General features: G+C 32.1%; 1 protein-coding gene across 2 annotated transcripts in view; it reads right to left on the reverse strand.

Annotated features, from left to right (window-relative positions):
- Positions 1–23,397, reverse strand: part of HERC2 (E3 ubiquitin-protein ligase HERC2) — a 599,575-nt gene that overhangs the window by 304,359 nt on the left and 271,819 nt on the right. For both annotated transcript variants that reach the window (XM_085808058.1, XM_085808057.1), the window contains exons 34-35: positions 12,128–12,317; positions 2,050–2,232 (exon numbers count right to left, since the gene is read on the reverse strand). In XM_085808058.1, the coding sequence (XP_085664184.1) occupies positions 2,050–2,232; positions 12,128–12,317 (373 nt within the window). The remainder of the gene's footprint in view (positions 1–2,049; positions 2,233–12,127; positions 12,318–23,397) is intronic.

Raw genomic sequence — 23,397 nt, forward strand, 5'->3', positions numbered from 1 at the left:
TAAACTCTCCTATCTGTGCATCTCATATGTGCAAAGCACTTACCTACGTTTTATTGGTATCGAAATTTAAATCATTTGCATATCTTTTACCAGACTACATGCTGAGTACTCCTGCTGAGTTTTGTAATTGTGGCTGGATTTCTTCTGGATGCAATTTTTTTTTTTTTTTTTTTTTTTTTTGTGACTGATTGTATATTGAATTTGGTATTACTTCAGGAGGGGGAAAGACAATTAGGTTGAAGTTTACACAGTCAGGAGATAAAGTACCATTGAACAAGTTTATAAACTGAACATGTTTATAATCCCTCAAAAGATATAGATGCAGGCTTAAGTTCGTAATAATGCACAGAACTGTTTAAACATTCAAATGACAGAATTTTAATTGTACATTTGATGTATCAATGGAATGAAGAATTAACCAATAAATATATTTAACAGTCAGACTCTATGCTGTTCTTTTCAAAAACATTGACTTTAACATGTGGACACTACAGCTACACTAACAACAAAATTTAGACATAATACCTAAAATAATGTGTGTGTTGTCTCACAAAACAAATCAAGTAATAACTAAGCACTAGCACTAATGTATCATATACTTAAATATACAATACAAGCAGCAAAGCAGTTCAAGTGGAAAATTTTCAATTCATGAAAAAATATATATATAATATAAATGGATTACTCAGCACAATTAAAATGTAATACATATTTATTTTACACATCCCAAAACATGTGAATGAAATTAAATACAGCTGAAAACATAAAAAACAGAGTAAAATTTAACACATTAAAATGTCAGGAAACTTTAAATACAATTTTGAAACTGTTGCGAATGGTTTTCCAATAAAATCCAATCCATTCACATTATTTGAGGCTACATTTCAGACAAGAGAAAGATGCTTTAACATATTTCTTTTCATTATTCCTCTGCTCAAACTTGTGATGAAACTACTAGTGTCCAATAGATCTAGAAATTCAGATACTGAAAAACAATTCTATAAATTGCAGTTATTGCAAATGCTATCTGTCATAACTAGTAATATGATTCAAGAATACCAGCATCCAAATAAAATTTCACAACTAAAAACAGTTTGATATGAACTAAAGTTACAAATCAAAGCTAAATAGTAATTTTAAAAGATAGAAAGAAAATATTCCAGTACCAGAAACTTCAGAACTGATTATAAATTACAGTTCCAAATAAAAAAACTTAACCAGCAAATAGAAGATTTGATAAAAAAAATCAAAGTTACTAAAATTCCTTTATGAAATTCAATTTGCACATGCAAACAATATAATCCTAATTTTAAAGGGGGAAAACATAAAAGTTAAACCCACAGCTTCTGCAATAATTTTATTCTTGGATATTATTTCACATAACTTCTATCATGTATCATAATCATCTTTAAGCAATTAAAAAAAAAAAAAAAATGGTAGGTAAACTGCTAACAACACTGCTTCCATATATCAAGTCATTCAGTGCTGTAAAACTGACACAAGATAGTTTTTTTTTAAATCAAATTGTGTGTTGAAAAACTTAGAAAGCAAGTGATTTTTGAACTTCAACACAGACTAGAAACTTTTAAGCACTCATTTTGGAAAATACATTATCTACAATGTGATGGAGATTTATAAGACCACTAGTTAATTTGTAAATTTATATCTCTGATATTACTCACACAGGCTGTCCCTTAATCCAGTACAGCCAACAAGTTGTAAATGTCACAAGTACAGGAAAAGACTGAATCATGACAGTAGAGAAGGAGAAATCAGTCAGATGAATACCCAGTTATATACAACTAAAACTCAAATCAGCAGTTCAATTAATAAACGACTATTAAACTATGGATATGAAGTAATATGGGGGAAATTAAAAAAATAAATACATAAAAACGAAGATGATAAACCTAATTTGAAAAGCATGAGTGCCTCACATTGAGCTGAAGAAATATTAATTTTACATTAACACAGATGTTGATTATTCATTAACACAATTAATTAAAATTTAAAACCTAAAGCTGAAAGTTCAATCTACACATAACTTACTTTGAGCTTCACCATATACTGTACTTAAAATTGATCTTAAAAGGCCCGATAGCGCATTAATAGCTTGCTTTGGAATGCAGTCTGCATATAATCCAATGTAAATTGATAAACTTTTCATCAGCAGCAGGCATGAATGATGTAGAAGAGAAGCTGGTTGATGGGACTTGGAGACATCTGAAATAGCTGCATGAAAAATTAACTGAATTTATATCATTCAATTATCAATAATACAATATTGCCAAGAAAGATCCCTCAAAGTGAAACATTCAGTGCTTCTTGCCGAGGGGATACATCATTGCACTCACACACAGACATATTCAATAAATAATTTTGAGACAGATACAATAAAATAATTTTAAAAACCACTTTATAGTGATTGTAAATAAGAAATTAAAGAGTACAGAAAATAAAGACATCTGAGGGTGACACATTTTTTGTGACCAAAGAATTCTAATGAATTCCTTAGTAAGCATTCAACTTAATCAATTCTTGGAATAAAAATATACGATAACAAATGAATGGGTAATAAACAATACATATATATAATTTATTTACTAAAGTAATATTGAGTATATTAATTCCTGATAGTATTTTTAGAAAAGGAACTTGAATTTTAATCATGAAAAATAGAAATGGAAACTTTTAAAATGAAAATTAATAAACTAAGTAATTATTGTCATTTATTGGAAATCAGTTGACTTTTCAAGGGGAAGAAACCAACCCCCATTCAATTTACAATAATTAATAAATGCGAAGGTGTTTCTTCTTTAACTCATGTAAGAAGTATGATGCTAAACTGTCAATTTAAGCCTAACTTGTAAATTGACTTTCAATCCCAATTAGTGAGGTGAATTAAAGAGAAGTATTATAATGAATTCATTATGAATGTAGCAGTTCTGTTAAGAGAACTTTTTTTTTTTTTTTTTTTTTTTTTTTTGAAATCTTGAGATATTACTGCCAAATCGAGTAGCAGTAATAAAATTTCTCTCTAGATTAAGCAGTAGTAAAATTTGTTTCATATTTTACTTGAATAAAGTGTCCCCCGACACCCTCACTTTCATCCATGTTAATTCAAAGCTATTTTTGTGAACATAATAAACAGAATTTAAACTTTGCCACATTTATTAAATAGAATTAAAATTAATCATTATAAACATAATAAACAATGCAATCTTTGCAAAATTAATGAAATAGAAGTTGAAAAAATAAAAGATTTTTATACAACAACATACAAGAAAATGTACAAATTTAAATGCACATAATGTACACAAAAGGCCAGAATATGAAATAATTAACTTACATACTTTCTAGTAGGAGGACAGTGAAGTGTTCGCATCTTTTTTCTTACTCAGAAGGAGTTTCATATGCAATCTGAGATATAGAAAGCAGCAGTGGGCCCTTTGAATTATTACAGGTAGTAACCTTTGAGAAGCTATCTTTGGAATGTGGGAGGGAAGTGGTTGTGGAGCTCTTTTGTGAGTGTAAATGCATTTGTTAAAATTTTGGCATTATACTGACTAGTGAAAGGAAACTGTATAACAAGAAAGAAAAGAAGAAGTAATTTTTACTGCTAACGAGCTATTTAGCAGAGTATGGAAACAGACTAACTTTTTTAGTAAAAGCAAAAGTAATAAGACAATGTCAGAAAACGACGATTTTTTACATTATATACAATTATTTCCGTAAATACATTATTTACAAATCATCCAACTGATAGTCATCCAATTTATACCTCCTTTTCAGATTTCGGAACAAATTTTCATATCCCTATGAGTTAAATGATTTAGAGGCAGTATTTAATGCCTGCTCTTTTAAGACAATGATTAATAAAGCGATTAGGTACTAGATTGTTTTTGAGAATTTTAATAAGTAGCAGAATTTCGCATTGTAGATCTATTGTATCTGTACAAATATTTTTACCACATTATATTTGATTTAAGATAGACAAGAAGACCAATAACTTTCTTGGAGATGTTGGAAGTCCAATTTATTAATTTGTTAGTATTCAAATTGAAGTCTAGTGTTTTGTCAAATAGTAGAAATTTTGTAGTTATTTATTTGAAGATCAAGATAGTTGACGATATTTTGCGAATGATTAGTTTTATTAAGAGTAAGGAAACTTGGATAAATCTCTGAGTTTTCAATCTTATTAAAATTATTAAATGTAATAAGATCACATATATACCTGTAAGTGTGTGCTTAGTAATTTAAATCTTGTTGTTGTAAAACTTTTTGGAAGGCAAATTCTTTGATGAATAAAAAGATATAGACGGAAGTACTCGAATGTGCGCTCAATGGGATACCTCTGATTTGCTTAAAAAGTTTATTCTGAAATTTAATGTAGTTATGAAAAATGGTGCATTTGAGGTAGGTTTTCTATTTATTAATGTTCATAATTGTGAGCATAGCAGGAAAAGAGTTTAGGCAGATCTAGTAGACTAGTATAGATTTTCTTCTAATGGAAGTGATGTATATAAGTTCTTAAAGTTATAGCAGTTAATATTTTGAACAGAGTTAATTGAATGGGGATTGGTTTGTTCCTAATGAAAAGTCAACCAATTTCTGATCAATGGCAATAATTACTTAGTTTATTAATTTTCATTTTAAAAGTTTCCATCTCTAATTTTCATGATTAAAATTCAAGTTAATTTTAAAAATACTACTAGGAGATAATATACTCAACATTACTAAAGTAAATAAATTATTATTATATTACTTTGCAGCTATTGCACAAGTATTAGGAAACTTATTTCGATTTCAATGAATTTCAATTAATTCAGTCTTTGATATATATATATATATATGTGCATGTAAGAAAAATAGAGAATGTGTAAAAGATTAAATTAGCAGCGTAAATTAATTTCCCTTCTCTAATCTAAAAATAGTAACCTCTATTTTCCCCCTGTCTTTTCGAGACTAATCCATGTTATATGATTCTTACATAATTCTGATGATGTAAATGGAACTAAACAGTAAAACAGCCAATAGTAATTTTACAGCAATATTAACCATCCAATCAAACTGCACTAAGAATCAAAACTAACTCAGTCTGAATTAAAATTTCACCCTGAACATAACAAACTTTCTTTCAACGCTTCGCCTAGCTTGACAGCAGTCTGTCAGCTCCTTCTTTTTTACTGTAAATCTATCAAAAATGTAAACTTTTTGGAATAGGCACAATAAATGTGCCAACTTGATTGTGTCCACCACGTGTTTGTTGAAATAAAAAATGAAGATTTAATCTGACTTTGCTTCCAATTTCCTATTCATTATGGATCAACACTTCTATGCCATCAAAACTCCTGCTGGTCATTACTTCTGAGTTTGATTTTATATGTCTGTATGTATTCCTGCTGTAAATACACACTAACTTAAACTATAACTAAAGGGCTAAACAGAAATGATGGAAAAAAATCTTTGGAATGCAATGCAAAATGCAGTGAATTCAAAACATTTCAGCATAGAAAGTAACATAAAACAACACACATTTCATACCACAATCACGAACAAAATGTACAATGATTATGGATAAAATGTACAGCAAAGACAAGGAGAGGGGGGGGGATATGTAAACAATGGTAATTTTACACTAGCAACATTTCACTTAACAGCCTGAATTAAAGCACTAGTAGCACTACTTCAAATAACTGCAGTTTTAAATCAAACACTATTTAAGTATTATTTTTTAATGGGTTTGGATGCAATTTTGCATACAAAGTGCACCACAAATTCACTTATGCATTTACATAACATTGCAATGGCAAATAACTATGTATTTATAGATAATGCTCTAATGAAGACACATGTATATTATTCCACTAACATAGTAACAGAAAAGTTTCAGATTAAATTTTTCCACTCATTTATCATGAGTTAGAATAAGAGCAGTAGTTATCAGGATAAAATTGAAAAGCTGAAAATTTTCTTCCAGCTCCAAATGTAATATACCATTTCACTGTGCAATACACTACATCTATCTTAAACACTACACTTAATAATTCACTACATTTACTTCAAACAAGTAGCCAAATTTCTGACTTACCTAATTAACAACATTACACTGCCCTCGAAAAGTTAAGGAACAGCATGTTTTTGAAGGCTCACCATTACAAAAATGTCTGATATTTAAATTCACAGTTTATATGCATGACAGTAATAAAGATTAAGAATATATATGCAAAAACAAGTTACCACTTTTATTTTATAGAAATCAATACTTATATAGCAGTTGGAGAAAAAAGCAAAAGTTGCAAGTTTTGTTCACGAAAGTTGATCTTCAATTGTTATTAGCAGTTTTGTTGACAATATCCAGGAGACTCAGAAGTCGTTGATGTGGCAGGCCATTGGTTGGATAGAAATGGGTATGTCACAAGCTGATGCTGTTAGCCATCTCAATGTCTCTCATAGTGTGGTCCACAGACTATGGAATCAGTTTGAATCCAAGGGTTGTGTCTTTAAGACATGCAGACCTAGAGTTACAACACCTGCAGGAGACCCTTATTTAGCTTTTTCAGCCTGAAGGAGAATTAACATTACTATGCATCAGCTCATGACAGATCATTTAGTGGCAACAGAAACATGAATCTCACCTACTACAGTGTGCAGACACCTGCACAATACAGGTCTGTACACAAGACGACCAGTTGTTTGTGTCCCCTTGAACCCAGGACACAAGAGGTGCCTGCTTATGTTGAGCAAAAGAACACATCTCCTGGACCAGTCAACAACCGGCATCTGTTCTCTTCACAGAGAAGTCCAGGTTCACATTGGAGAGGGATTCAGCTGATCTGGAAGGAACAACACACCAGATACAATCAATCCCACATTGTGAAAAGGGACTACCTTGGAAGACAGGTTGCTGGTTTAAGTCCTCCTCCAAGGTTATTACATGAACTTGAACAAGGATTACTCCATGTCTAATTGTTGCTTCCCATTTCACTAACCGGCAACTTAATTGACAGCATGAAATGTCACTGCCGCCAATGTATTGCAGCTAGGAGTGGACACATTCCTTATTAGAACCCATTTTTGTAATGTTCCCATCCCATTTTTTCCTCAAAAACTGTGATATACCGTTTCTCCAACACCAGATTTCTCTGCCAAGAATGCAATTTTTTATTGCAGTTCATGTTTGTGTTGAACTTTAGAAGTTCTATGCTGCATCTATTAAAGAAATGTTTAGTGAACATGTTTGGTTTCTATGCTGTTTTAGTCTCAAATTATACACAAAAAACATGTTGTTCCTTAACTTTTCGAGGGCAGTGTATATTAACAGACACAAAGCTGAACTAATTTGATTATAACTTAAGTATCAAATTACAAATCAGAAATTTAGGGAAATGCTTAGCAAGCATTTGCAAAACACAAGCAATATTCACACCTTGCGTACTCTCCTGAAAATGTTATCAATGGGAATCAAAAACTTTTACGTTTCATTTACATGAATTCCACATAAAATTTAACTCATGTTTTCTTTTTTAATGTGAGGAAACAGCTTTACAAGCCAACTAGGTATTCCATATTGAAAGATCTTCCTTCTTTTTTAATGTGAGGAAACAGCTTTACAAGCCAACTAGGTATTCCATATTGAAAGATCTTCCTTGTACAGAAATACATAAAAAACTAGAAAAAAATCACACAGTCCTGTGACAGAAAAGCATTTTTGAAAATTTGATTCGCGCTTATAATAATTTCAGAAGCTGAATGTAAAACTGGGGAGGGGAAATGCATCAATACCATTTTTTCATGGGCTTGATTTTTTGCATGCTAATATCTACTTATAATTTCAATATGCAATTCAAATTATTTTTGATAAACCTCTGATGAACAAATCAGAATACCAAAGTAATAGCCAAGAATTTATAACTAATATTATTATAAATAATGAATTTTTGTACTTTTTAATTTTTTATCTGCATTTCTAAATCAATTATAAGAGTTCTTTTATATGAGAAGAACAAATATATCAGTTCACCACACTTCTTTCTGTCTCATCCCGCATAAAGATTGTAACAGTGTAGCAAATAGTGTAATGAATGCTACAGATCCAAAATTTAAGTTTGTTATAATTGTTCAATGAATGTAAGGGATACAGTCAATTGTTACAAAAGCATTATGCGTTAATGGTAGAATTACATTATGATCAAGTGTACATGGATCAAAATTAAATACCAAAATGTTATCTGTAGGGAAACCAATGATTATCATATAAAAATTTATTTATTATATAGTTAGAAAAAGTTGAGCGTTCATAATATACATTTTTGAAATATCCTGATAAAACTGTTTAAAATCAAAGCCGTCATTTTCAATAACCATATGAATTTTATTTATCACTTAAACATTATGTATACAGAAAAATTTGTGATTAATGTTTAAAGATGAAAAATAATAATTATCCTTCCTCCAACTATGCTTTTCAGGCAATTCAAATATTTCTTTAAGCTAGACTTCTAAATATATTGGTTTTCATTCTTTACATTTTACTTTTGATAATTTATAATAAAATAAAATAATAATAATAATAATAATAATAATAATACAAAAAAAAAAAAAAAAAAAAAACGCTGTTACCTACTAGACCCTGTAACAAGTTTTAACTTTGTTTTTAGTTTCAATGCATAGTATATGTGTATCTATTAATATTTATTAAAATAATTCAACATACTTAAAGAAAAACGCTAGTAAGGTTTTAAAATTTATTTGCTACAAATCTAAAAAGACAGATCAGTTACATAAGTAGTAATATAGGAAGTATTGGATAAGTTGCTTTGGAATGAAAAGTCCTTCGAATCAGAAAACTTGTGAGGAGGAGAGAAATATGGGTAGAATTTTCCCCCTAAAAATAACAGAAAATATACATATGTTTGCTAACTGAACATATGAATTTATACAGCATTTACTGAGGCCTTTAAAGACCACTTTATGCCACTTAATGACTATATAATTTATAATTAAAAGAAATTAACTATCGAAGGATTCCAAAATTTCATTCTATTGCACTTAGATATAATTCTCCATTATTAATCACAGGAGCATGGAGCTGGAGGGGGAAAAAAACTTTTATTTGTTTGTACTCTGTTTTTTAAATATTTTTCTCAAAAAGGTTTTGTTCATTTATAAGAAAAAACACATACATGAAATATAAAATAATAATAAAAATAAATGTCATATAACAACACTTGCTTTCTCTGCAGTACCTATGCCCCCTTCTCACATGATAAGATTAGCAATTCATACTTATCAAATATCCCCCTCAGGGTTATACCTGAAACTGAACAAACAATAAATTTTTCCTTAACATTTCTGACAGTTTCAGTGAAACTTGTTACAAATGATGAGCACATCACACACCTTTCTATTTCATGCTGCTGAATCAAATTAATCAATACTACCCAAGGGTTCCTTATTATGAGTTCCTCATTTTAAAATATTCTGGTATCTAAAATTATCTTTATCACTGTAACAAGCTCTGATTTCTATTAAAATGTTTGATTAAAACTGATTGAATTTATTTGGGTTGATATAAACCATTGTAGTACATAAGTAGAAATTGAAAAATGATTGCATGAGACATAAAACTGTTACTTTTGATACAAGCGAAATAATCTGCATTACCAAATTTTGATGAAAAAGAGAATACCTCAGAAACAACTGCACACTTTGATATTCATACGGAACATGATCTCATCTAATATACATTACAATACAATTTTATATTCTCAATTTAGTTAATTAGAGATTAGGGAATAAGTTTCACTCCTGTACCAATATAGTCTCCAGGACATTCAGATCTTTATGAGCAGAATTTAGCTTGCATCAACTTTTTCATACATATTCTGTAAGTACTTTGTGGGATACAAATCAAGAGATTTAGCTGACCAGCTTGTTTTTTCAATGTCTTTGGCTTCAAGAAATTCATCAGATTTGCCTAATATGAGTGCATTTTCCACAAAAAATCACACTCAAATTCACCTCTTAAAAAAAAAACCTGTAAGACTTCATGTTGATATCTCTGTGAAGATACAAATAGCGACATTCTGTGTTATTGGCTCCCATTAGATGAAACACATTTCAGAAATTAAACTGAAATTCGATTAATCACTTCAGAAAACATATGTGTGCTGCCTTAATTTGTTTAGTAAATAAAATATTTTAGCTTAATAGTATTGAACATCTTGGTGGTTGCCTTAATCCATATTAGATACGGTCAGGTTAAGAAGCAGTTTTCTTAAAGAATAGCAATATAATTAAAAATACCAATGTTTATTTCTACTCTCAGAAATAGCAGACACTATCAAAGGTGGTCACCACAACAGCATTTACCCGCACAGGGCGATTATAATTAAAGTTGCGATTTCAAAACACTCCAACTTTGAAACTAATAGTCAGAGTGGCTTGATATTTTACCAGAACAATCGTGAGGCAATGGGAATTTTGTTTGGCGAAGGGGAAAAAAATCGTCCCAAAATCTGCCGATAGATGGCACTATCAGGGGTAATGTCTAAATGGATTCATTAAACACAGGAATATTATTAGCCATAAGAAAACATTAGAACTTTGGTGGAAAGGACCAGACATTTCAAAATTAAATTTACCTACTCCTCAGACTTAGCAAACCCTCAGTAGTTCAACTGACAAACTTTATACTTTAGGAACAGTCTTGAGTTCAACTCAAGACTGTTTCTAAAGTGACACTAAGTTTAAATAATGACTCTTTTTTTTTTTTTTTTTTTTTTTTTTTTTATAACTTACTTAATGTCAGCAACAATTTTTATAAACTAATTAGAATTTTAGCCTTTATTTTTAGATTTTGCAGAAGGTGTAAATTTTCTAGAACACATTCTGGAGAACTCATTTGCAAAGAATATGAAAGAGCAGAAACTTACTTGATAAAACATTTACAGGTAAAGTATTTTTATGCGGAGATATCAGCTTTATAAAAAGGATCTTCTGTTCCACCTACGAGTAAGCTTAAATTTTTTAATCCTTTTTTAGATCCATCAAGCGGATTAATAAGAGTTGGTGGTAGACTTTCACATTCAGATTTAAATTTCCATCACAAACATCTGGTTATTCTGCCAGCTAAAAATAAATTAGCAACTATAATATTTGAAAAATTTGTATTCTACTCATTATGGATAACAATTTTTCTACTGTTGGATAATTTATTTGTTTTAATTGAATTATTAATTAGTGTATTTGTTGTATGTTGTGTCATTATATGTTTGTATTCATACTTTTTCTTTAAATTTGAAATAACGTAATATTTCAATGCCGGGCGGGATGTTCCGTACTTGTTACTTTATCATTTCGCTGATGGATCACTTTCCCATTGTATTTTTGTTATTGCGCATTTATTATGTGAATCTGTTAGATCTGGCAACAAGAAATAATGTAAAATTTAGTCTTTGATAATTGGCAACTGATATATTCTACTACTACACAGAAGAACGCTCACACCCAAAATAACTGTCTCTGTTCTCGCTAAGAATAAATAATTAAATGATATCATTAGTTATGCATCTTATTCTTTCAACAACGCACGCTACCATCGCACAGCCACTTTCAATATTTAAAGGTTAAATTCTTTCTTAATGACTACAGTCTTCCAAGAATTGTAGGTTATTCATTGAAATAATACATTTCACCCTTGTTGGTAATGCCTGTCTGATGAAATCCTAACAAAAAACTGGCTTATATTTATTACACATTGAAGAAACTATGAAAACAAATCAGAATGCAATTATCAAAGTTCCATAGTCTAACACAATTAGATATAGAACAACATTTCAAGGGAAGAAGCAAGATATTCTATGAACTCTAGATATAAATTACAACTTCAGCATATTTTTCAAGGAAAGGCAATTGAATAAAATATCAGATATTTATTTCTAACTCATTTGTGATTTAGGCCATGGATAAAATGAATGGACCACCTGAATTGTTCACAAGTTTATATAAAACAATATGTTTACAGACAGAATTTAATTACAGTAGACTAATTTAATTTATTACTGAATTTTAAATTCTGGCAATTAATATAACATATAATTTATTAATAAAGAAAATATGTTACTGTCATCATCTTCAGAATCTGAGAGAGTATCTTTTTGTGGAACAGGAAGAGGATCTGCAAGTTTTAAATCATATTTCCCTTCTTTACCCATTCGATATGAATTTGTTGATCCAGTATCCCACTGGACTCTAATCCAACCATCCTCACCCAGTGCTCCAATGACTGTACCTTCACCAGGTGGAGGGCCATCCTAAAATTATTTGAAGAACATAAAAATATTAGTTGCAGGCTGTATGATTTTAAGGAAAAGCAAATTAATATTACAACAAAAATATTCTGAACTATGTTATTGAGCAAATATGAATGTAATATTCCATTATCACACAGAAAACTACAGAAAACTAAGAAATTAAGCACAGAAAACTACTGTGAGACAGAAATCACTTCCCACTATTTTTATCTGTGCATTTATAGAGAAAATGTTTTGAAAATACTGCATAAAAGGTAGCTCTCTAGAATGTCAGGTGGAATGACATACTTTTAGGCATTAACATTTTCAAACCTTGGCTTTCATCACCTTACATTTTAGAATGCAAAAGATGATTTTTAAAAAAGTAGTTAATTGGAAAATTACTTAAAGGTGAATGCTATCATAATAAACACACTTAATTCCTTTACAAGAAATATATACTAAAATTTATAAAACCCTTAATGTCATGAAATTAAACATATGTCATATGAACATTAAATAGCTTTCACAAAACAAAGATGTTTTAGTAAATAAATCAGTTTTACAGTATATTATGATATAAAGATGCCTGTAGATGCATTTGAAAAAGGACTAGGAGCAGTTTTACTGCAGAATAATTTAACATGGCATATGCATTTAAATCATTAACAGATACACAGAAGAATTATGTTCATGAAAGAAAACTTTAGCCATTGTATTGGCATGCGAGAAATTTCACTAATACATATTGTGTGAACGTTTTACATTTGAAAGTGACCATATACCATTAGAATTAATTTTCAAGAAGGCATTAACTAAATGCCCAGTAAGATTAAAATGAATGCTTTTATAATTACAGCCATATTAGTTAAAATAATAAACCAGGAAAAGAACAGATTACAGCCATATTAGTTAAAATAATAAACCAGGAAAAGAACAGATTACAGCCATATTAGTGAAAATAATAAACCAGGAAAAGAGATAAAACACAAACCAGGAAAAGAACTTTTTATAGCTCATGCCTTATTATGATCATTTACTGATAAGAGATTTTAAAAGGAGACAAGTAAGCCCACGGTGGAATGGTTGTAGAAAGTATACCAATGTTTACAAGTAAAGATCAAAAGTTTCAATTAGAAACAGAAAAACATAAAGAACTACACATTTTAAGAACATTAATTAGACTTGGAAGTTTAGATACAAAACGTACGATTCCCGAAATGCCACAACCATATTTTAATTTCACAGAACTACCAGAAGCAAATGAGTTAATATTTAAGAATTTCTGTGTTGTTGTGCCAAGAAGTTTACAGAAAGATATGTTAAGTAGAATGGTTATTTAGGAACCGAAAAATGAAAGAACAAAGCAAGAGGAAGATTATATCGCCCAGAAACATAAAAAAAAATTGAAGATTTGATTTTGAATTGTTCAATCTGTTTAAGTGTCCAATAAGCTAATTCTAAAGAAACCAATGATACATAAACAAATCTGAATGGTCCATGTGAAGTACTAGAACCAGATCTCCTTTAGTTTCAAGGCACAGGTTATTGAACAATTACAGACTATTTTAGCAAATATATTGAAATTGGATATTTGGAAGATCTGTCAAGTATGCCAGTGATAAAGCAACTGAAATCATATTTTGCAGAGAATGGTATCCCAAAATTAGTATAATCAGATAATGGTCTGCAATATAATTGCAATAAGTTTAAAGAATTTGCAAGGAAATGTATTTTGGAACTAAAATTTCAAGTCCAAATTATCCATTATTAAATGAAATGATTGAAAGACATATTTAAATGTCAAGTGAAATGTCAGGAAAAGTTGTATTTGGCAACAAGGATCCATATTTAGTGTTACTGGAACAGCATAGTCCTCCTATTTTACCTGAAATTAAGTCACCTTCAGAATTGATATTTGGAAGGAACGTGAATGGAGAGAATTTTCTCCAAACTAAACAACACAAAAAAGAAAAGCAATATTTACCAAAGAGGTTACCAAAAACGCATTACCAAAAAGTTAGAACATTAAAACCACTGAAACTGGGAAATCAAGTGTATTGTTACAAATGGTGCTTATATCCAAACAATTTTAGAGAAATTATTTGTGAAGCTGTAGTATCTTTTGCATAATGTAACATGAAATGCTTGAAGAGCGAAGCTCTGCCAAAAAAATAAGGTTACAGGGACACGTCTATTTAAGATTGAGGTAAATAACTATCTCACTATACTGGCGAGATAATGCCAAGTTTCACAATGGTTTTGGCGATGCTTGAGACCATTCCCTGTAAAACTAATTTGTACTGTAATTGACCCTTGTATATAACTGTAGCTGTATAAGGGCCTTATACATATTATTAACCATATATAACTAAAAAACTAAACTCAGTGGTCCTACAGCCCTAGTAAAGCATGGCCTGCAGTGCCCTTTTTCTGCTTTCTTGACTTTTAGGCCCTGGAGTGCATCAGCATATGCCCTGGACAAGTGGTCAGCTTTTTGCAGGACCCTTGGTGTTTAGTCCCCAAGCAAACTTGGTACTCATTTTAACGATCCACTTAAGAGATGAAAGGCTGAGTCAACCTTGCCCAGCTTGCGGATCGAACCTTGGACCTGTGGTGCAGCTGCGCAACACGCTATGAACTTAACCACGAATGCATTTCAGTAAATTTGAGAAATGGAAGGTACAGATAAGATTTCTCAGCAGCCAGGGAAAAACTATATGATAGGAGACAGCATCAGTTCTGAGTTTAGTTCAGCACTGAGTTTGGAGTACTGAGAATTCGCCATACACGCTTTGCCTTTTAGATCCATTGTGTTTAACATTCTTAGCAGTTTGAACTATAACTACTGATTGTACTCTGCGACATTCAGAAGAGCTGTACATGTATTTTCAAGGAAATTTACAGAAATGTTAAGCGTTTCTTTTGAGAAAATAAATTCTATCAAGCTATCATTGGTTTTGTGTGCATTCAATCCATTATGAGCCCTTAAACATGCAAGAGTATATAAATGAGAAAGGGGAAAAAACTAAAAGAAAGTGGGAAAATTATAGCAGAAAGAAAAGAAGCAGAAAGACCATGTTCATACAGGATTATAAAAATAAATGAAAGAATTGTAGAATGGAATAGAAGAAACATTCTTAAAGGAACTAAACTAGAAATATTTCACAGTACAAAACAGTTATGAGAATGAAAGCAAAGGAGGTAAAGATGTGAATGAACTTGAGATTATTAGGAGCATTCTGAATTTAGATGTGCCTGTAAACTTTCCTGGCAATAACAGAAATGTAATGTCACAAAATTCTGAAAGAGGTATTCTACTGCCAGATTTCGGAAATGGAGATTACTGCGTTAATCTGGTAGTACTGTTAAAAAAAACCCTACAATTTAAAAGAGTATTATGTATAATCTTTTCATTCCTGTTAAAAAAGGAGATTGCTGTGTGTAACTGTAAAATATTATATGTAACGCAACTGTTATACACATTAATAGCTACGGCAGAATAGACAATGTTTAGCTGATATTCTTATAATCCTTATTTTCACTTATCAATAACATATGAATAATGTTATAAACACTCCTTATATAGAGAGAAATGGAAACATAGAGAGATTCTGAAGTTAATAACCTTAGAAAATCCTCCACAAAGGCATAGCTTTCCTTAGGAAGATAGCCTTTGAGTGCTTTGCTAGAGTCAAATAAACCAAAGTTCACACAAACACTGAGTATGTCTATTGCATATATCATTCTCACCAGCATGTTTAACATTGACCATTTTTGACAAGCCATTAAACAGTGTGATTTAGTGCCAGTAACAGATAAGTGTGACATTGCAACATAATGATAAGATCTTTGCCTTGTTTACATAAACCCAATTAATTCTTGACAAACCAGTTTAATTTTTGAAAAAAATATATAAAGTAACTGTTGATTAGCTGTTTTCCATTGCATTTCGATAAAACTGATTAAAATTTGGGATCTGCGGTCAACAGAATAGAATGCAGTTGAACATTTCAAATTATAGGATCATGGCATCACGAAAAGGATTTAAAAATGAACACAATATGCAGTTTTATTCAAAAATGGATAACACTCACAATAAAATATTATGTTACACCAGGAACTTGTGTTAATTATCCATCAAAATAAAGAATGATCTGTTCTTTCAAACTTCTGCCCGAATGTGGCACAAGTTTGGTGGTATCTGAGCAGACTTTCATGATTGATGAGATTGCATAGCTAAAATGTTCTACAGTAAAAACCTGAATATCTGGCATTCAACTAACTGCAAAGCTTGAAAAACTAGAATATTTGTGAATTTTTTCAGGGGCAATGAATTAAGCAAATAAGAGATGCAACTCCATCATAAAGTGCAAAGAGGGTTTCAATAAATCAGACAAAAACTGTCACCAAACAGTGTGATATAGCATCAATAATAATAATTACAAACCAGACATAAGAACTTTGCTTTGGCTTCATATGAACCTGATTAATTTTCTTTTCTAAAAGTAAGATTTTTTTTTTTTTTTTTTTTTTTTAAAGAAGTAGCTACTATTTACTATTTATGTGTTTTTCAATTGCATTTTGAAAAAAAATTATTAAAATTTGGTATTCACTTTCAACAGAACAGCATGCAGTAGAGTATTTCAAAATTATAGGATCCTGATGAAGTTATGTAAAAATGGATAAATAATGGCTGAGCAGTGAGAAAAAAAATTATGACTAGCGATTTAGGATTTTTTTACATATTATGTACATAACTTGCATACATTAACCATCAAATTGTATAAAGAGTGATTTGTTAACTCAGATTTCCGCTGCAATGCTTTGTGCAAGTTTAATACAAAATATTTTCACATTTGATTGAATTTGATAATCAAATTTGATGTTTTCCTTGTTTCTGTCTAAAATACTTTTTTCTATTTTAAAATCTCATATAATTTAAGTGTAGGAATTTTAAATTCAAGGTAATAAATAACAAATGAAATGACTCTTCTGATAATTTTAGACTGGAAATTTTTCCATTCATTTAACTTTTCTACCGTGATTTGCATTTTTTATATGCTCAGTTATCCAAAGTTCTGCATTTCCCTAGCTTTCAGGATAGTTGAACTTTTACTGTACTTTCACATGTTTAACGCCTGTGAAAACATGGTGCCTTTTCTAATTCAAGCTGATTGCAAATGAGATGATAGTCTTTATAGTTTTAGACATGAAATTTCTTCTATTCACTGGCTTTTTTATAATATGCTCAACTACCAGCAATTTTCCCATAATCAGCATTTCCCAAGCTTTCTGGAGTGTCAAGCTTTTACCATTATGTGCAGTTAAATATACATAGTATCAGGATGATCAAAGGCAATGATGCATTTTGGCTTGGCAAAATTCAAATGAAAAAAATTATATCAAAATATTTCTGCAAATTTTTATAGATTATTAAAATCTGTATTTTTCTTTCCCAAATCCAGATAATGAACATTTCATTAATATTCTTTACATTTCTAAATGATGTCATATTTTAGGAAATGCTGAAAAAACAAGTCATTAGAGATTTCAGGTACCACATAAGGCCAGTGCTGAGGAGAATCGCCAAGAAGCTCCGAAGTGGAAATTCTGATATTGAGTCCCAGTGTACACTGACTACCAATAAGTATTTGGACACCTGTGATAGAAAAGAAAAACTAACTTTATTCAAAATCAATAGTTGCTGGAGCCTCCACGAGAGGTAATTACAGCGTGGACCCCCCGGGGCATACTTTCCACAAGTCTTTGTATGACAGCTAGTGGTATTTTCTTCCACTCGGCTTGGAGAAGACATAGAAGTTTCTTCACCGATTTTGCACGGGTAATGCACCCCTAAATTCGGCGATGCAACTCGTCCCAGAGGTTCTCGAAAGGGTTCAGGTCTGGACTCTGGGCAGGCCAGTCCATTTGATAAACTCTATTGGCACCATACCAAGCCTTGGTTAACGTCGAAACATGACAACTGGCATTGTCGTCCTGAAAGTAACAGGGGTCCAACTCATAAAACTGCCACAACGTAGGAAGCACATTGTCATCCAAAATAGTGCAGTAGGCATTGGAGTTGAGTTTACCATGAATGGGGACCAAGGGTACCAGCCCATACCAGGAGAAACACCCAGAGACCATAATTCCAACTCCGCCGAACTTGACTGTTGGCACAATGCATTCTGGCAGGAGATGTTTCCAGGTAGACCCCAGACCCAGACCCTGCCATCCGAAAGATAAAGGGTGAACCTTGATTCGCCACTCCAAAGAACCCGTTTCCACTGACTTACGGTCCATTTTTGATGTGCTTTGCACCACATTAACCGAGCAGCGCAGTTGGACTTTGTGATCAAAGGCTTATGGGCAGCAGCACGACCGTGAAAACCAAGCAGATGTGCTTCCTTACGGATGGTATTCATTGAAACAATACTCCCGGATGCCTGTTGAAACTCCTCGCGGATGAGGGCCATCGGTTGGGTGCGGTTCTTACAAATTTCTCTGGACAGCACTCGTTGGTCTCTATCTCCCAATTTCGTTGGTCTGCCGACTCGGGACACATTCCGACAATCACCGCTCACCTTCCACTTCTTAATCACACAGGCCACTCTCGATTTGGGGTACTTCAGATCGCTAGATATGTCCCTTAAGGATCGGCCACATTTGTGATTCCCGATAATTATACCTTTCTCGAAATCAGAGAGCTCCGAACTGCGAGGCATCTTGCATGCGACTAAAGCCGATGCTGTTTCCTACACGACATATACCGCCGGAGTCCGTTACGTACCTTAGGACCGCAGATATCGTCATTTGAATAGGTGTCCAAATACTTATTGGTAGTCAGTGTAGAAGTGAGATAAAAATTAAGAAAGTGCTAAAAGGGACAAATCAGATATCTCAAGCAAAGAAATATCAGAGAATTCCTCTGCATAAAGAACAGAAACAGATTACTCTAATAAATAAATAGGAAAATTTTCACATGCAGGTTTCAGGTTTAATATGAACTCACAACTGAATTCCTTCAATAAAAACTCATCACAAATAACTCAGTTTATTAGTTACCAAAGACTCCGTAGAACAAACTGAAAGTGTGATACACATAATAGTAAAAAGAAGTAATTTTTTTGTTTAAACAGATGACATCACTCAGCATGGGGTGGCAAAAGAACAGAAAAAGATTTTCTTATATCCCCAATGAATCTGATTTCAGAACTATAGTTTTCTGTACACTGTTTTCTGTTCCCCCCCATTTCCATGCTAAGTTACACCAATGTAGTAGTGTTTAGTACCTCAATGTAGTAGTAGTGAGGTGTATTTAATTATGGCAAAGCACACTAGGGCTATTTGCCTAAGGGGAGGGATGCCTTCGTGGAGGACTTTCTACGGGAAACTGCCTCGTATACATGTTACACATGGGGAAGACCACGAAAACACACATGCAGCCAGCCCGTTTGCGAGATTCGAACCTCGGACCGAACTATCAGTGTTCAGCGACTTTACCGCTCGGCCGCTGGTGGGCCTCCTTAATGTAGTAGTGTTTAGTACCTCAATGTAGTCGTGTTGATTAACAGTCTGACCAATGGGAATCCACTCAATCATTACAACTCCATTAATGTTGAAGAAGACAATTAACATTGCATTGAATTTTGATTTGACAAGTGTGATTTGTCCCTTCCCCCCCTGAAAACTGCTTATGCCATTCAAACACATGTGCAGGAGACAAAGTTTCATCTCCATAAGCCTCAGTTAATATCTGAAATGTTTCCGTGGCTGATTTATAAGTTTCATAAGAAACTTCATGTTGATTCGCTGTTCAGTTTATACATTAGACATTTTTCCTGCAGAATGCGGTTGCACATGTTCACTCAATGATGCAGTACTCCAAACTTGTGTGATCGGTTAAGTCGAAACTGACCGCATGGACACAGGAGATGTCTGGGGTGACGTCACCAAAACAGTTGTTGCCAACTTTACTCTTTTTTCAAGCTACACAGCCTCTTTTTTTTTGGGGGGGGGTGTCACACCTCATATTTAGATGATTTCTATCCAAATCTTAAAGCTGTGCTTTTTGTATCTAATACAACATAAATCTTACAGCCAGTGAATCAAGGTGCAAGTGCATATTGAAAAAAATATTACGCATGATGATTATACTCCTATAAACTTAAATACATTGATGAAAAACCTGATATCACTTGGTCGTACTTATGGAAAGACTGCAATATTTAGAAACATGTACAGAACATCCATGACATATGCGAGACATAACAGATGTCAACATGAATGGTTTTTAGAAAAGTATATGCTCCTATCTTGTTCGTGACTGTTATTAAAAAATATGATCAAAAACAGAAAGTCCTTGTGAACATTAGTAGGCAATGTATTCTAAACCTACAAGAGGAGGATTTTGAAGAACTGCTAGAACAGTGATGGCGAAGCTATGGCATGTGTGGCACAGTCAGCACGCAGAGCCTGATCAGCTGGCATGTGACTAAAATATTACTTCTTTAATCAATAATCATAATAAAGTGATACTATGTAATTTAAACAAGTGTTTTAGTCTGTTCTTGAATGTTTCCCTTACTTGCTTATCGCATGTCACTGGCATAGGGCCTAAGCCTAGATAATAAGATTTTCATATATCACCATAGAAATTACACACATATTTATTGACCCAATTTATGATATTTCAATTGTTTGGGCCAATCATATTACTTGTTACGTGGCAAAGAATACACCAAAATTGAAGCAGATAATGTTTGCTAAATGAATTTAACTGCTTCCCTTACAAATTTTTTTGAAAAAAAAATGCAAAAAATCATCACATTTTTTTATTTTATTATTAAATACAACAAAACGAAACAAATCAAAATATGTAGGTTTTAAGTTGAATTTTTAATTTTTTGAAGGTGTAAAAGCATTTATTTTTAATATTAGTTTACTATCCCGAGTTATCTCGGGCAAACGAAAAAAAGTTAAATATTAATCTTTGTATGATAGTTTTTGAAACAAGGGACAACACAGAGTGATACCTAACGTTCTACACTGGTATCCGGTCTCTTTTCTTACTGGCTTACCGCTGGAATCTCTTTCACTGGAGCACAGAGTACACTGTCTCATTGGATTTGATTTTTTTTATTATTATTTTTTCTCCACCTTTTCATAATCACTATCTGAAAAATCATTGCTTTCGCTATCTTCCATCATCGCATTTATTTTATTTTTTCCAACGCATGCATCCTTCTTTATACATTACTAATCCACAAGCCAACATATACTATGCAATGGGGAAACAAGCAACCAGTCCCTCCAAAAGAACCGCGCAACCAACAAAATTTGGCAAACTGCCAATCAAAGCCAAATATTTCCTTTCATTTCTTCCAGATCGAGTAAAACCATGATAAAAGAAATCGTACTAACAAATTCTGCTTTGCCCGAGTTTTCCCGGGATAATAATTAACTGCAATATATACGAACCCGAGATAACTCGGGATAATCAGGCAAGCGGTGAAATTTATTGCAGACTGCCATTTGAGTTTTAATACTTTTATTGTTAAATAGATTCCAGTTTTCATATCAAGCATTTTGAGTTAACTCGTGAATAATTCTGATTTAATATCTTAAACGGAATGTACAAATATGATGTAAAAACATGCAATTTGATAACATAGCAAAACACGAAAGCTTAGTAAGGAAACTAAGTTTATTCACATGCGCTCAGCCAAAATAAGCCCATTAAAGCCGATAAGCAGCATATGAAATCTAAAGTTAGAAGTTTAGCAAACTGATATATCCGGGTTAATGGTTACTGCTGTCCCCTGTTCATATTTGAATTTGCAGCCATAGACTGTTGATTCGTGAAAATCCAGTTCCTTACTATTGGTTAATAATGCTACCTCTTTTCAGTATATGATTGATTTATATTTAATGCTTAATTTTTAAAATTTTGTGAAGTGTTGTGTGTCGCACATCTAGTGTCAGACAGCACTTTAACACCAGTCACAAGACTGTTATCGAACTTGATGAACCTGAATGGAAAGTGTTTATTGAAGAGAAACTGAGGAATTATAATTACCAGAAAGTTGGTTTTTGCAATTATCTTTCCCATCTAACAACAGCCAGTTTTCAAATTTCACTTTGCCAGGTAAAACATGGTAAACTGCTCTCAATGGAAATTTAATCAAAGAGGTCATGTTGTCTGGGAGTAATTCGCTTTTTCACGATTTTCCAAATAGAGACAAAACTAAAGAACGCATCACTGAGATGCCATAATGCATCGCTCAGATGTTTGGATCATCTTATGCAATTGAAGAGCTGTTTTCAGCTTTGAATTATATCAAATGTGACACAAGAAACAGACTGACAGATAACCCAAGGGTTGCACTCAAATTAACAAAGTATAAAGCAAGGTTTGACGAATTATCAGTATGTATACAACAGCAAAAACCTCAGTAATTATGAAAAACTACTCTATTTCTTGTAATAAAGGTTTTTTGTATCATTGAAAACTGTCTTGTTTTTTCTCTTTAAATCTTAAGACAAGTGTGTGTTGTTTTGCTAAGCCAAACACCGATTTTCCAGTTTAAATGAAGTGTTGGCACTTTGCTATAGATAAGTGGGTTTTGGTTGAATTTTGGGCACGAGGTCCCAAAAGTTTCACCATCACTGTGCTAGAGTCACATGGAAACAAATTACTTAATGATGACCTAATGCATTTTGAAGAGCAACAATGAGAAGAAGAGCATGCCACAGTTAAAAGGCTAGATACCAAGCTAATGGTAATACTGTTTTTGAATTTTGAAGAAAAGCTAACTTTTTTCCAAAAACCAAGACCAAATTCTGAGAGTTTGCTAAGGTTTCTCTTTGATTATGGTTGTTTCCGAAAATTGCCTGTAGCATTTATAACATTTTGAAACATACAGAAATACAAGACTTCTTTCATCATGTTTTTCTTTAATGAACTTTGTCTACTTGGACAGATATCAAACTCTCAATTAATGAACAATGAAAATGAAAATGCAAACATAGGTTCATTCCAATACCTTAGGACAACAAAAGTTTCTGCAAATCAGTTTAGCAGCTTCTACAATCATAG

Source organism: Stegodyphus dumicola, chromosome X1 (genome assembly GCF_044657685.1).
Source record: "Stegodyphus dumicola isolate Sdum_Otavi_A_Nest chromosome X1, ASM4465768v1".
NCBI lineage: Eukaryota > Metazoa > Arthropoda > Arachnida > Araneae > Eresidae > Stegodyphus > Stegodyphus dumicola.